Source organism: Fringilla coelebs (genome assembly GCF_963513975.1).
Source record: "Fringilla coelebs genome assembly, chromosome: 8".
Lineage (NCBI taxonomy): Eukaryota > Metazoa > Chordata > Aves > Passeriformes > Fringillidae > Fringilla > Fringilla coelebs.
The window spans coordinates 17,532,804-17,546,881 of record NC_140066.1 but is presented as its reverse complement, the minus strand read 5'-3'; the positions used below and the strand labels follow the sequence as shown (position 1 = coordinate 17,546,881).

The following is a 14,078-nucleotide window of genomic DNA, read 5'->3' as shown; positions in this document are numbered from 1 at the left end:
CATTCCTAAGTTTGTACCCAAAAGTATGTTGTTTAAGGACAAGAACATTCTTTAGAACAGTCTAGATACAGCATTAAGTCTTTAAAGTTTGAAAATGCTTTTGCTAGAGAGATTGTTCCTGCTTCTTTAAACTGTGTACAGTTTGCTTGTTTTCAGGCACCCTTTCATTTTCAAATCTGCAGCACTGGAACACTTTTCAAAATCTGACTAATAGATCATACAAGAGGAGTGGAGACAAGCACAAGGAAGAAAAGGAGCACCTTACAGATGGAATTGAAAGATGTTACAAAAGATACTGGCCAGGGCTGAGTACGATCAAGTGAAATGTGGGCAAGACATGAACTGTATTACATGTAAGAGTTTATTAGCAGCTTCATACAGCTGCTCAAATTCAGGCATCTAATACAAGGATGTGAACAGCTGGTACCATCACCTGCTGTTGCTGCAGAGTGAAAGGGAGTGTGTGACCTTCCGCTGCAGCACATGGGCCTTGTGCATGTGAACAAGGACCGGTACGGGCTGCGAAACTCTATAGCATTAAGAAACTACAAGAAGAAAAAAACCTACAATTTAAAGGCAGCTGAACAAGAATGAACTGCTCTTTCAGATTTTTAATGTATTGTTAATAAAAGTGAAGGGAGAAACTGCAAAATTTAACCTGATGTTGTCTGTGACACAATGCTTAAATAGTCAATAGTCAGTTACCAAACAACCATTAAGATAAGCATTTCAGGATGTCTATGATGGTCTTCCTCTTCCTCATTATTTAACAATACACCTCTTCAGCAATTTATTTTCTCTGACATTTCTTTATTTTTTCCAGCTCTTGTACTACTATTCAGCTGCTGTTTAGAGTCCTATCGCTTTTTACAATGTCTGAATATTTTTATTTCCCCTCTCCTATGTTTCCAACATTCCTGGCAAAGTCTATTCCCCAAGAAAGTGATACTTTTTTATTTGCAGAACATGGATGTTTCTTCTCTTATTCTTCCCTTTCATTAAGAAACAGAAGCTTTCATGATGAAAGCATTCAGACTCCTGTATCACACAAAGAAGTTACATGCTTTCAGAAAATTGCGTTGTTTAGAACTTATCTCTGCCAAATCTAAATTAGTACTTCTGCTTCAACTGAAAAAGTCTTTTCCTGTTGACCGTATTTTAAGACTGCTAAATATTTGAGCACATATATTTATTTCCTATACCTTTGTGTTCATCATCAACAATGCCACCAAAGTAAATATTCCCAGGACTGTGTCCTCCTACTCTCTGTACCAGCCTGGTCACATCTGAAGCGCTAACCTCATGCTAAGGCAGAATGCATTTAATAGAGGGAAGCACAGAAGTCAAATCTGACTGTGCCTGTTAGACTCTAAATCTGACTGATTACATTTGCACTTCAGATAGTCAAAACATTTGTTTTTTTCAGTAAGAGCTGAGTATGTAAAGAAAAATTTGGTGTTTCTGAATGAAAAACACAAAAACCTCAGAATGAAGTGAAAATCAGCTAATGATGGCTCCTGGATGCTATCATTACAATAATTTTCATTATTATAAAACTATTACAGGCCACTAGAAACTGTCTAATCCCACTCTGAAGAACATCCAAGCTGCTAAGTGCAGTTACTAAATATGCTTACACAAGCAACCATATTTTATCACTGCCATTCATTTTATTTCTACAAAGATCCTCCCATAGGCTATAGCCAGATTCAATGGACCATTCTCCTTCAGTACACCATGGTCAAGGCAATAACCACGTCTTTGTTTATTTCAGCAATTCCTTCTATTTACAACCTGACCCTTGAGTTATTTAGGCAGTTAATCGAGCCATATGTGGAATCTAATTCACTCTGCAGACTTCATCACTGTATCATGAAAAATTATAATTTAATGTTATAATTTGAGGAAAAGTAACAGGGCACAAAGACACATCTGAACAAAAAATATTCCTCCCAGAATCAACCTAAATGTGATTAAAAGAGAATAGCACTGTTTTGAAGTATCTCATCTCATTTAAGTAGCACAAGCTTTGAGAATTATTTACAGTCATGCAAGCACTTAGCTTCCTGCAACAGCTTACACTTTCTGAAAGACTCTCTAACATCCTACTTCAATATGCCTAGGAGTAAATTTCAGCTTACTGCTATAAGGACAGAACTGAAAAACAGAACTTCTTAAATGCTTGTATTAGGGTATAGGTAGAGGCTCAAATAATCAAAGAACTATCATCAGTGGAGAACTTATATTCAACTAAAAAGCATTAATGAAGTACACCCCTTGATCACCATAACGGTGTAACTGCAATTACAGGGCAAAATACATTAGCATAAGCTCTCAATCTGTTAATTTTAACAAGATAGCTGAAGCCAAACTTTAGTTCTATAGCAAAGATGTGCAAATTCTCATTAATATATTTTACTTTTTCATTTTTACTCATCTCACACTGGAGTGTTTTTGTCATAATGTCTCACCTATTCCTCAACTGTCACAAAACTATACACCTGCTTCTTCTTTCACTACACACTGAATACAACAGTGGTTTGAACTGACACGTTTTATTTCACAACTGCACCATACAAAAAGCACAGACATATTAACTTCAGAAAGTCCAAGAGATGAGGATTCTATGTCTATGTATGCCCTTCAACTAAAGAAGAAATATCTACCAATTAGGAGTTCAAAGCAAGAGCAGGCTGCTTTAACACTTGCAGTAACATTTCCAAGTTACACTGATACAGTACATCATACGTTACCAGTGTAGATCTATCCATTTTCTACAATCACACTTGACAATTCCTTCTTAAGATGCATTTTTTTAATCTCCTATAATTCTGTGATGCCATGTACTGATTCACTATCCCTAAAACATTTACATATATTTAATTGCTCACTCTTTTAACAAAACAACAGATTTCCATTCACTCACAAAGTATCTGTTGATACCAACAAAAGCTCACCCATGACACTTCCTTCTCTCACCTCAGAATCCATCACATCACAAAACCTCAGACCCTATCTTCAAGCCACTGTATTGCAGACGTTATATATCAAATTTTCTCTTTTTTTGTAGCTTTGAAAGGTGCTGAAAGGCAAGTTAAAATCCTGTCATGTAAAAGATGACCAGAGTTGTCCTAGGACTGTATGCATCAGTTTTATGTCTTTCCTGGACATATCCGCTGTCTTGTATAATTTTCTAAAGACAAATTACAAAAGCAAGATGACTGATCACAGAATATTCTGAGTTGAAAGGGACCCACAAGAAGCATCAAGTCCAGCTCTTGAGTGAATGGCCCGTGTGGACCCACAACCTTGGTGTTATCAGCACTGTGCTCTGACCAACTGAGCTAATATCATCTTGACTGTCCATGCAACATCTTTTTAAGAACTTACCATGATGAGGTCCATAACATACTGGAAGATTAATTTTTTTTTCTGATTGCAAAGAAAATCCCCCGAACCAAGCACAAACAAAAAAAACACCTTCAGCAATAGTCTATTCTGCAAACTCAGACAGCTAAAAAGCTGGATAATTATCTTAAAAAGAAAAAGCTCCTGCAAGTTTACTTCAAATGGACAAGCCACCAAGTACACATCCCTCACTATCAACATTCCTTAACCAATCAATCTGCTATTTTAATAACAATGCTCTCCGTTAGTCTGCTACTTTTACACTTACCTTTTAACCCCTGCCATTCTACTTCTTTTCATCCTGACTTTTATTCCACACTAATCACTGAGAGAAGCAGCACTTTTTCACAGATCCCCGCACTACTCCTGAAGAAAAGGATACTTTGCCCAATGCTTTCAAACCTCTCCTTACAACTCACATCTTGGTATAAACCATATTATGGATCAGCCAACAACAGCCTGTTTGAAGGACAATTTGAGATAATCATTAAGAAAAATCCTCAAGTGTTTAACAACTTTGTATACTTAATGATTTCTCTCTGTTACCACCCTCTTAAGCCACACACTCTTTGAGATGAGGAATACTTCAGCATGCTTCTTGGGTATGCATAATCAACACTTCTTGGCAGTCCTATTGCATATTATGCAACTATATAAATATGCACCAACACCTTCTAACACAAGTTATTGCTTCTTTGAAGGTAATCACTTTTTCGACAGTATTTTTAACAGGTTAGATGGCAACTATTGAGTGAGGAAAGAAGACTGGTAAAAGAAGAGCTATATACTTCAAAAACTACTAGAAGAACTAAGCAATTTCATGTATACTCCTACTTCCAGAGGGTTTTTACTATAATGCAAATGGGCACAATTCCTTTTCATTACTCTTGACCATCAAACAAAAACATCACCATCAAAAAAAACCCTTGATATAAAACCTCAATGGCTGACTTAAGAGGAACCTTAGCTTTTATGCAGCATCTGGTACTGCCTGTCCACCAAATCAAACTGCAATTTATTGCCCCCTAATGTACATCCATTAAGCCATTTCCTTCATGGCTCCACTTCACACAGAAGCAGTAACTGAAGGAAATAATGGAGTGCCCAACAAGTGGGAAAGTAATTGCTCAACAAGCGTGGAACAAGAGAGAGTCAGTTGCACACCATGCACATGTGGCAGCTCTTCAGAGCCCAGCCCTGCAGTGCTAACAGAAGGCTGGTGTTACAGAACAAGCCCACTGTGGGAACTCTTCCAAGCAACAGCCAGGAGTGCTTGTCCATCTAAATCCTTGGGTCCTTAAGGATTACGGGTCAGGAAACAATTCCTTCCAACAGCACCACCTCCTGCCTGTACCTGCCAGTCATTAGCCATACACAGAAGGAATACTTCAGCTCCAAGTTCTAGTGTTAAACTGTACTCAAAGAACTTTATTGAAAGGATGCTTAAGGGATATCACAAAGGTTGTGGAGCTGAACTGCATAAGGGACTTGAGGAGACATGCAGAAATACACAGTGGGAAGACCACCTTACTGGATTGGTTAGGTTTTTTTGCTCTAAATACTCTGAGATTTACTCCACTTCTTTCAATTTCATTCATTAAATTTCTGACTACCCAGAAACACAAAACAGAAGATCAACACAAAACTAAAATGTTATCAAATTAAGGATTCTATACAGTTTCTCCCTTTCTCTATGTCAGTGTTAGTAACAAATATCTCAATTACAAACTTCTTCTCAGGAGTTCTAACTTCATTCAGTAACCTGTGTTGAAGGGCTCAATGTACAATTCAATAGAATCAATTAGAGCTCAGAGTGATACCATCCATACCTGACTCCTCACACATTCTGCATAAAAGCACACAACAGAAAAGCCATGAAAAAGGTTATGGTGTTTGGCTTGGTGCATCTGTAAATCATTCTTCATCAAGGACATTCTACCTCCTTCTTTTTTTCAGAAAGTAAACAAAATCTAAAGTGAAATTATGACAATTCTTGTGTTCATTTTGGACTGGAGAAGTTCACATCCCAGTTGCAGTGCAGCCACCATTCTCAGAGCACATCAGTGTCACTCTGGGAAGAATCACTAAGAAAGTAAAGTACAAGGTTAGCAAGCACCTGGGAAAAGTCTGATTTATGATTTCTCCAAGAAAACACAAAGAAAATCTATGCCAAAATACCAATATCTATGCTAAAATATCCCCGAAGAAGATTCAAAGACCTCAAAGCCATAAGACAGTGATTTGATTAATCTGAGGCTAAAATGAGATAAAAAAGATTAATCTCACTCAGAGTATTTGGAACTACCTGCAGCTTCAAAGCAAAAATACTGCACTGGTATACATTCTCTGTGCAATTGGGAGGATGTCTGCATTCATTTAGACAAGAAACTTGCTTTTAAAATGACCATTTTTACTGTATTGTCTGAACACAGTTAGCAAAAATCAAATCTGGATTCAACCTGCAAGGAAAGCATCAAATTTAAGTTGACACCTTAATATTCTTATTTCTTATAGTAAGAAAATATGAAGAGAAATAAATTACTACTTTTGTACACAGTGTCAGGTCATTCAATATGGACTAAAATTGTATTGTCATCCACTAATTACAGTGAGGCCAAGTTAAAGCTATGGAAGAAGCCTTATTCCATGAGCTTCCTAATCTTCCTTATACCCTCTCCATTCTTCTTTAGAAATTCATAGAGAATGCAATCAAAGCTAAATGGTAGCCTGAATTGCTTGGTATTCAAAACGATCAAGTTAGCACATATGAGTTATCACCAGAACAGACATGATCTATAAGATCAGTGAATGTTCTAGATATTTGATAGGAAGCTGACATGCAACAGGGAAAAAAAGCTTTTTTTTTTTTTAATGGCTGATCTAGACAACATTTCTATCCTTCAATGCAAGCAATGGGAGAAATATCACAGTGGGCAGTTCATCATATTTGTTATTTGCCAGTAAGTTCAGGCACTTCCAGCAGAAACTCAAGATCTAAATAAGAAACAAAATACAGTATTGCTGTTACCTGCAAAGCAACAAGCATCACAGCACTTTATATATCACACATTCATATAGTCTAATTCCTACATGATCTTAAAAAAAAGAACATACACTACTTTTTTCTCATTTCTTAACTTGAATGAACATCTCATATTCTAAACATTAGCACTTCAATAGCATTGAGAAGAGGCCACATATTTATATTTACTACCAATTTACCACTTTTTGAAACTAGATCTTTCAGAAAAAGTTCAGACATTAATCCAAAATCAGGATAAAATTCCTGTATTGTTTTATACAACTGTCAGGTTTTCCATAAAAACTGAGTTTCCAGAGCTCAGACATGAGGAAATGAGTGTGCAATCAAGTCTACATACCAGAAAACTGATGGCTACAGTAACAACTATATTAAGTCAGACACTGGGCAAAGGTTCTCCTACGGTTACAGTCATTTGACCTTTAGCCAGCTCTTAATGCCCCAGCCAACCCTCTAAAGATGGAGATTTGCAGCAGCTTCTTTCTGAAATAAGCCATGAAAAGATTCTTCTGAACCCACTGTACAAGCATTCATTTAAAATGTCATGAATGTGCATGAAATCAGAGTGCTTCTAACAGCTTACTTTGCAGCTTCTGTTTAAATGCACTAACTCTGAACCACCAGAGGATAAAAGGACTCAAACCTTGTGGTCTGGCACTCATGGACCTAGAATATACACAAGCACCTCTTCACAGGTGTGTTTACCTAGTTTAAACCTTATTTAAATAGACTCTCGATGCACACATTTTCCACAAACACCTGCTTCTCCCACTGCAGTCATGACTTGTACAAGGCAGTTGTAGTCAGTCATTCCTGTCCTAAAGCCATCCCACATGCCAGTAGGCAGGACCTCAGGAGTGAAAATCCTGGGTACTGACTCAGCTCCCTGGTCAGAGCAAAGCACAAGCTCTGGAATGAGAAGGATAATTACAGAAGTATCTGCTCTTACCTCTACATCGTACCAGAAGGGTCTGAAGACTTCCAACAGCCAGAGAAGCATTTAAAGAAATGCAATCCTCATGAAATCATGGAAAAGCAGCCTTATAATTAATTCATATTTCCAATTATTTGTGGTTATAAAACCTTTCTCTGCTGACCTAGAGAGCATCCTAAGTTGGAACCATTCATGAAAGAGACAGTCTCAGTTATCACTGGATAACTGCTAAAAAGAAGCTTCCTTTTGGTGACCTAAATCCATAACAGAACTGACAAAATGAACAAATGTTTCAACATCCAGACATATTTTTTCAGGGTACTCAGCCCACTTTAAAGAGCAGTCAAGTGGAAGCTGTGGTGACAGTGGCCCTTGATCCAAACTTATATCAGTACAGGTTTTCATCAATTTTAAAATAACCTTTGAAAATGTAGCTATATTTCAATTTTGCATGCATGGGCAAAGCTTGATAGCCATTGCTTCCATATGGTCATAATTCAGGACACTGACTTCTGCTTTTTCTAAGCACTAGAAATATGACACACACCATCAAATTTAAGCTTACTGTGGTCATCTTAGCATTGCAAGCATTCAACTATTAAATTTATCTTGGATTAACTTATGCATCACCCAAGACAATAGAATCTCTGTTTCCTTTCTGCTTTTCAGACAACTACTATCAATAGTAGCTAAAACATCTGAAAATGTAAAAATGGCATCCAATAAATTGCCAGTGGATCAGAGGTGGACATGCTGTTAATTTTCAAATTAATAAACTCTTTTTACAAATCTACAAAAAAATTTACAAAAAATTCCCACAGAAATTAAGTTTATCAGAATTTTAAAGAGAAACTTCAAAATATTCAGGTTCAAGGTCCTTAGCTAGGTATGCTGAACTGTAGAAGTGAAGCTACTCTTACCATAATCATGGGACTGTTTGTACTGAGCAACACAGCTTCTCTATATGCTTCCTACAAGAGCACAGGTAGAGGTTACAACAGGATGGGATACCACACTTAGCTGCAGGCAAGCTTTCCAGCATGTAATTTACTTACTCTTGAGGAGCAATACTTTGAAACAGGAATCTTTAGCTGCTGGGGGCATACAGTGCATCTTTATACCCTTGACCAGGGTATTTCAGCATCACAGTCATGACAGAGTTAATACCCACTAGCTCAGAGGAGAACAAAAGGTACTCCACTGCAACATGCCTAACATTTACATTGCCTCTCTTTGCTCATTAAACAGGTTTTGGTTAAATAATGAACAAACTGTATTACAGACTCCGATGAGAATTCCAAAATTATAAATCAACTGGTAAAGCCCAGAGGAGAATGAAGGGAGTGGGAGGGAAGGAAGGATAATATTGACTAATATAAAGGGCGCAGCTTGACAGTGGATATTCCTGCCACACCTGATCAAACATGCTCCATGGGGGAGGGGAAGGGAGGGAGAGAGCAAGAGGGGAGATGGGACAAGGCAGCCTGAAATTTGCATCCGGAACAGATTAAAATGGGTTCTTGGGGGATTGAGAAAATACATAATATATATTACTATAAATGCAAAATTGTACTAAAAGCTAACTCAAATGTCAAAGATTACAGCTTGAATAAATTTAAATATAAAAGCAATGTGTTTCCATGAGCTAATGAAAGAGACATGAAAGGAAGGTCCAGGGGAAAAAAAAATCACCAAAAACCCCCTATGCTGGTGGACTGGACTTTTGATTGCCTGGAAGATGATGCAGGATACTCTGCATCATTCAAAGTATTGTTTGGGAAGAAGTCCATGTCTAAAATGGAAAAAGGATGGAGCACAGCAATGACGTCCTATCTAAAGACACTAGTCAGGGAATAGCAGTCCCTGCAGTTGAAATCACCTGTATAAAAGAATCCCATGTAGTCAAACCAACATGCTATCATCCCCATATATAAGCAGTTATTATCTCAGCAGGAACCACACTTACCCGATGACTAATACAAAGGGAGTTTCTGAATCTCTCAGGACATTAAACTTTGCTTTCTCTAACATAAGCAGATAGTGAACTTGCATTTTTTCCCCAACAAGTTAACAGCACATTGTACCTAGCTGTTCTAGATAAATGGCCAGTCCCTGACATTTACTTACACTGCATTTATTTGAGCATCCTGACAGTCCCTGCTCTTGTTGATGAGAGGAGGTATTTGCAATAATGGCAAAGAACTTCTGGAAGCTTATTAAAAAAAAAAAATTCATCGCACAGAAGGAAGAAATGTAAAATTTCCTCCCAATACACTTTTGGTGACTGCACATATATCTTATAGAAGGTGAGTGAGCTTACAAAAAACCCCACTAATCCTGACTATCATGTAGTCCAGGTACAAGCAAAACATCCAGAACAAACCTAACACTATCCAGAATGCAAGCTGTTCAGGAGTTCCCTAAGATGTCACGATCGAGAAAAAAAACCTGCTTACAACCACAGAAAGTTAACCTGGCAGAGAAAAGCAAAGCATTACACTTACAGGCAGACATGTAAGAAGAAGGAATAAAGGCTTAGAACTGGCACGTGTCCTTAGCACCTCTTGTCATTATCACCTGGAAGCAGCACTACAGTGCTTCTAGAGAACACACTTTTTATGGGATTCCAGACTCAGCACTGATGGAAGAATAAGTATGCTTCACAGCTAGAAATGCAAAAGGTCCATCTCAAACTAAGGTTGAGTACAGTTCTGAACAGTCACTGTAATAAAGGGACCAGAAATGAAGTTTACTTTCAAATACTACAATCAGTAATAAAAATCCTGGGAAGAACATGCAGAATGCCATATGGAGTTTATTTCACCTCCAGATTCTCAACACATACTGTTACACTTAAACAATCACTCCTGAAACTACAAAACCAGAAAATGTTGGGGGAAGAGGAGAAAGATGGGTTGTGAGAAAAACAATGCTCAGAATACACACCACAGCCTTATGTACTACTTCTCTAATCAATACAGACTTCCAGTGCAGGTGATCACAATTTCTTTCAGTGCAGGTGATCAAAAATAATTCTTTCACTTGAAATCCAAGAAACCCCAATAGAAACAGAGGTCTGTGCTTCACTTATTACATGATGAAAGCTAACAAACCAAAGAATGTGAGGAAAAAACAGACAGAAACTACTTTCTAAGCAGATTTTTTTCCATCACTCACAGATCAGAAAGCATAAACAAACCACAAAAAAAGCTATGCATGATAATACACCACATTTCATATATTACTACAAGCTTCAGCATATCAAAGAAACATGCATCTTTATAAAAATGTGTGTGCGTACACACACACACAAAATATATATATATATATACCTATAGACAGTGGCAGCAGTGGTATTTCTGTGCTAGTTTACATTGATATTATTTGCCCAAAAGTATATGCATATGTCCTCTTTTCTTGGTCTTCAATAAATGACTTCTGGATGGTACATAAGACAAATAAATACACCTGTACACTCACTTGCATATACTCTAGCAGGTACACATACCTGCTGATCTCTGTAGAAGCTTACCTGTTATATTATTCAGCACTTCTTTTAGGTGGCTAAAGCTATGCAGCAGGGGATCCCTTTCTTCATCCTACAGGTTATATACGGGAAGCAAGTAATTAATGAGGCAAACATATTCCTGCAGACAAATCTTAATAATGGGTCTGTTAAAGCCCTCACCATCACTTTCACAGAAGTGCTGTGGTTTATCACTGTCAGCATGTTTACACCATAAAAACCAAGAGAAGCATTTTTATTTTCCTGCCAGTGCTCCCCAATATCACACAGCTCAAATGTCAAAGCACAGGTCCAACACTGAGCATTCTGGTTTGGTTTTATTGTCCTTAGAAGTATTTCTGATTAGCCTTCTGCTATTCAATAAATTTCACTGCAAATCTAACTCATACCATATTGAAATGGCTCATCTGGATTTGCTATAATGTTAATCTATGCAGATTGTAATGGGAGCAGAAATACAATGACATTTTATGCCATTAAAATAACTTGAAGAAAGAATCACAGCGCAACATTCATATGAATTAGCTGCATCCTTTAGCCTTAGTCTATCTTTACGATATTAAAATAAGGAGGAGCAGCAGTTTCTCCAAATAGTGCAGCCGCACCCACACCTCGAGCAGAGGGGCCGTGAGCTCTGATGAAGAAATGCTTGTTAGAAAGAAAAAGGGCCCTGCCCTTTGACAAACCGAAACCACTTGTGCTGGATGACAGCCATCTGCTACTCATGTGACATTCCGAAGTGCACCACTGATATAGCATGCCACATCCACACATTTACACTGTGGCAGCCATAAACCCACCAAAGCATGGCTACACTAGGAAACACTGTATTTAGGATTTTCATCCAATGCAGGTTTGAGACTATTGATAGGTTTTAGTCAGGAATATAAACAGCAGCAACAAAACAGAGCTGAAAAAAGATACTATGCCATATGAAAAATTTAAAAATACTCTATATATAATTACTTCCCCAATTTCTATTTCATGGCTTTTGTGATGAAGACTGTCTTCCCCAAGAAGGTACAAAAGATACATAAAAACACTGTGCTAAATAAAATAACACCATATGGAAATTCCCCGACATCCCTGGTGATAAAAGTCTAAATGAGATGATTCCCACATGGAATACAATGTGGGGTTGCTGTATTTACAGGATAGGAAGGTAGAAGACTCCTAGCTTTGTAGCTTTTGCAGTCACTGGCACATGAGATGCCCAAAACAATGTAAACAATGCAGAAAGCTATTCCAACTTTACTTACAAAAGTACTATAACAAGTGCTACAAAAAACTAAGGTACTTTTCCAAAGCCAGGTGGTTTCTGCCATAGGTGTTTCCACCTACTACTACAGATGGTAACAATTCAAGGTAACTTACCAGATGTGTGTGAGTGCTCCATCGGGCATTACGCTTTATGGCTCCCACCACTGCGTTGATTTCACCTTGTACAATGTAAATGTTCTTATCCACCATCCTGACAATTCTGAAAATAAGGGTAATTCAAATTAATCTCTAGCCTCTTAGAGTAATTGTCTTCCTCAGATGAAACAAAGTTGACTCTAACCAAGAGAAGGCCTGCAGTGATGCAAGTAACTCTTTAAAATTTGTTTTATGCATGCACAAAATACAAGTTACTACATTTAACAAATACCAGTACTTCATCAATAGAAGACACTTTTCCATAGCATATTTTCAAAACCATGAGAGCAGACAGTTCTAACAGCATCTTTGTAATGCAAGAGATCACTTTGCCAAGGCACATTCCTCATTTTTTTTCCAGTCTATGTAAGTTGACAGAAAGATAAAGCATTGGGGCACCAGGACAGACATCCATGGCAATGCAATAACACATGCATCTCCAGCATTTATGCAAATTCCTGCAGCCCTACACGGAACACAAAGCTAACCTTGTACTCTCTTAAATAAGCATCAGTGGGATGAATGAGCTGGCCAGAGCAAACCTCTTTGGGACTTAAAACGTTGACTAAATAATTTGTAACAGATGTTGATTTCACACTTGCTTCACAAAACAAAGCTTTCAAGAAAGCAGGAAAGTAAAAAAGACGTGAGTAAAACCCCACAAAGAAATGAGCAAAACTGGAGACAAAACTGGATAGAACACAGAGAAAAAATGAGAAAGCTAAAGGCAGACACTCTCCTGCAGTCTGAGGTCTTTCAGGGAAAAAGCTTAAACTGATGCATCCAGAAAGAGGCAGAAGAGGGGGAAAGAAATTAAAAGCAAGAAAGATTTGTAATAGTCTGAGAAAAAGAAGAGTGAACTTCTGTGGGACTTTTCTCTTTATACTAGCTCTAGCCCAGATACAGTCAAGCATCAAGAAGTAAGAATGAAGGGGAATGAACAGACACAAACGTTTATAAATAAAAAACAGGACTTAAAAAGAGGCAGATGATACCATGTCTGTAAATTTAGGATTTAGTCATATGGTAGCCAAATAATGAGACTTTTTCAGGAAAAAGAAGGAAAGGAAAATGAGGACTCCAGCTTGAAATCACAACAGGTCATCCACAAGGAAGCAGAAGATTGGAAACAGGTGAAACACTGATCGCAACACTTCAAATCTGACAGGCTCATTTAAAGGACTCAGCTGGGAAGGGGAGGCACGGGCTAATAAAGCACAGAGAATATGAGAAGGACTTTTGCCCATGTAAAAAAAGCAAAGCTGGAAAGAAATGGATTTGGTGGATTACTCAGGATCTCAAAAAGATCATCACAGAAATTTCAGAATATACATCTTGGATCTGTGAGGCTTCATGTTAATTAGCATGTCTGAATTATCAGCAATGCTTCAAATACACAAATATCCTCTGAATGAAAGAGACTAATTTGCTTCAGGACTCCATAAATAATGGAAAGAAAGCAAAGTACTATAAAAAGATACCTCATAAAAGGACAGCATCAGATTTGTTGCTTCATTTTTTTCAGGTGTTTGCAATAGAATGAATACTCTTATGGAAAAACTGTTTATTTCATTAAATGAATTATACATAATGGTACTCACAAGTGTAAGACAATAATTTAAGGGCAAAGACAAAAGTATTTTGTAAGAACAGTCATGACAGACAAACAGAGCTTCCAAATAATTTGCTTGTGCCTTGAAGAGCAAGGTTTATATCCTTCCTCCACAGCTGTACATAACAGAACCACCAATACG

General features: G+C 37.6%; 1 protein-coding gene across 6 annotated transcripts in view; it reads right to left on the bottom strand.

Annotated features, from left to right (window-relative positions):
* GBF1 (golgi brefeldin A resistant guanine nucleotide exchange factor 1) overlaps positions 1-14,078 on the bottom strand; it is a 102,159-nt gene that overhangs the window by 84,166 nt on the left and 3,915 nt on the right. For 5 of the 6 annotated variants that reach the window (XM_084210296.1, XM_084210297.1, XM_084210298.1 and 2 more), the window contains exons 2-3: positions 12,283-12,388; positions 10,915-10,981 (exon numbers count right to left, since the gene is read on the bottom strand). In XM_084210296.1, the coding sequence (XP_084066422.1) occupies positions 10,915-10,981; positions 12,283-12,388 (173 nt within the window). The remainder of the gene's footprint in view (positions 1-10,914; positions 10,982-12,282; positions 12,389-14,078) is intronic. The other variant, XM_084210300.1, reaches the window with a different exon arrangement.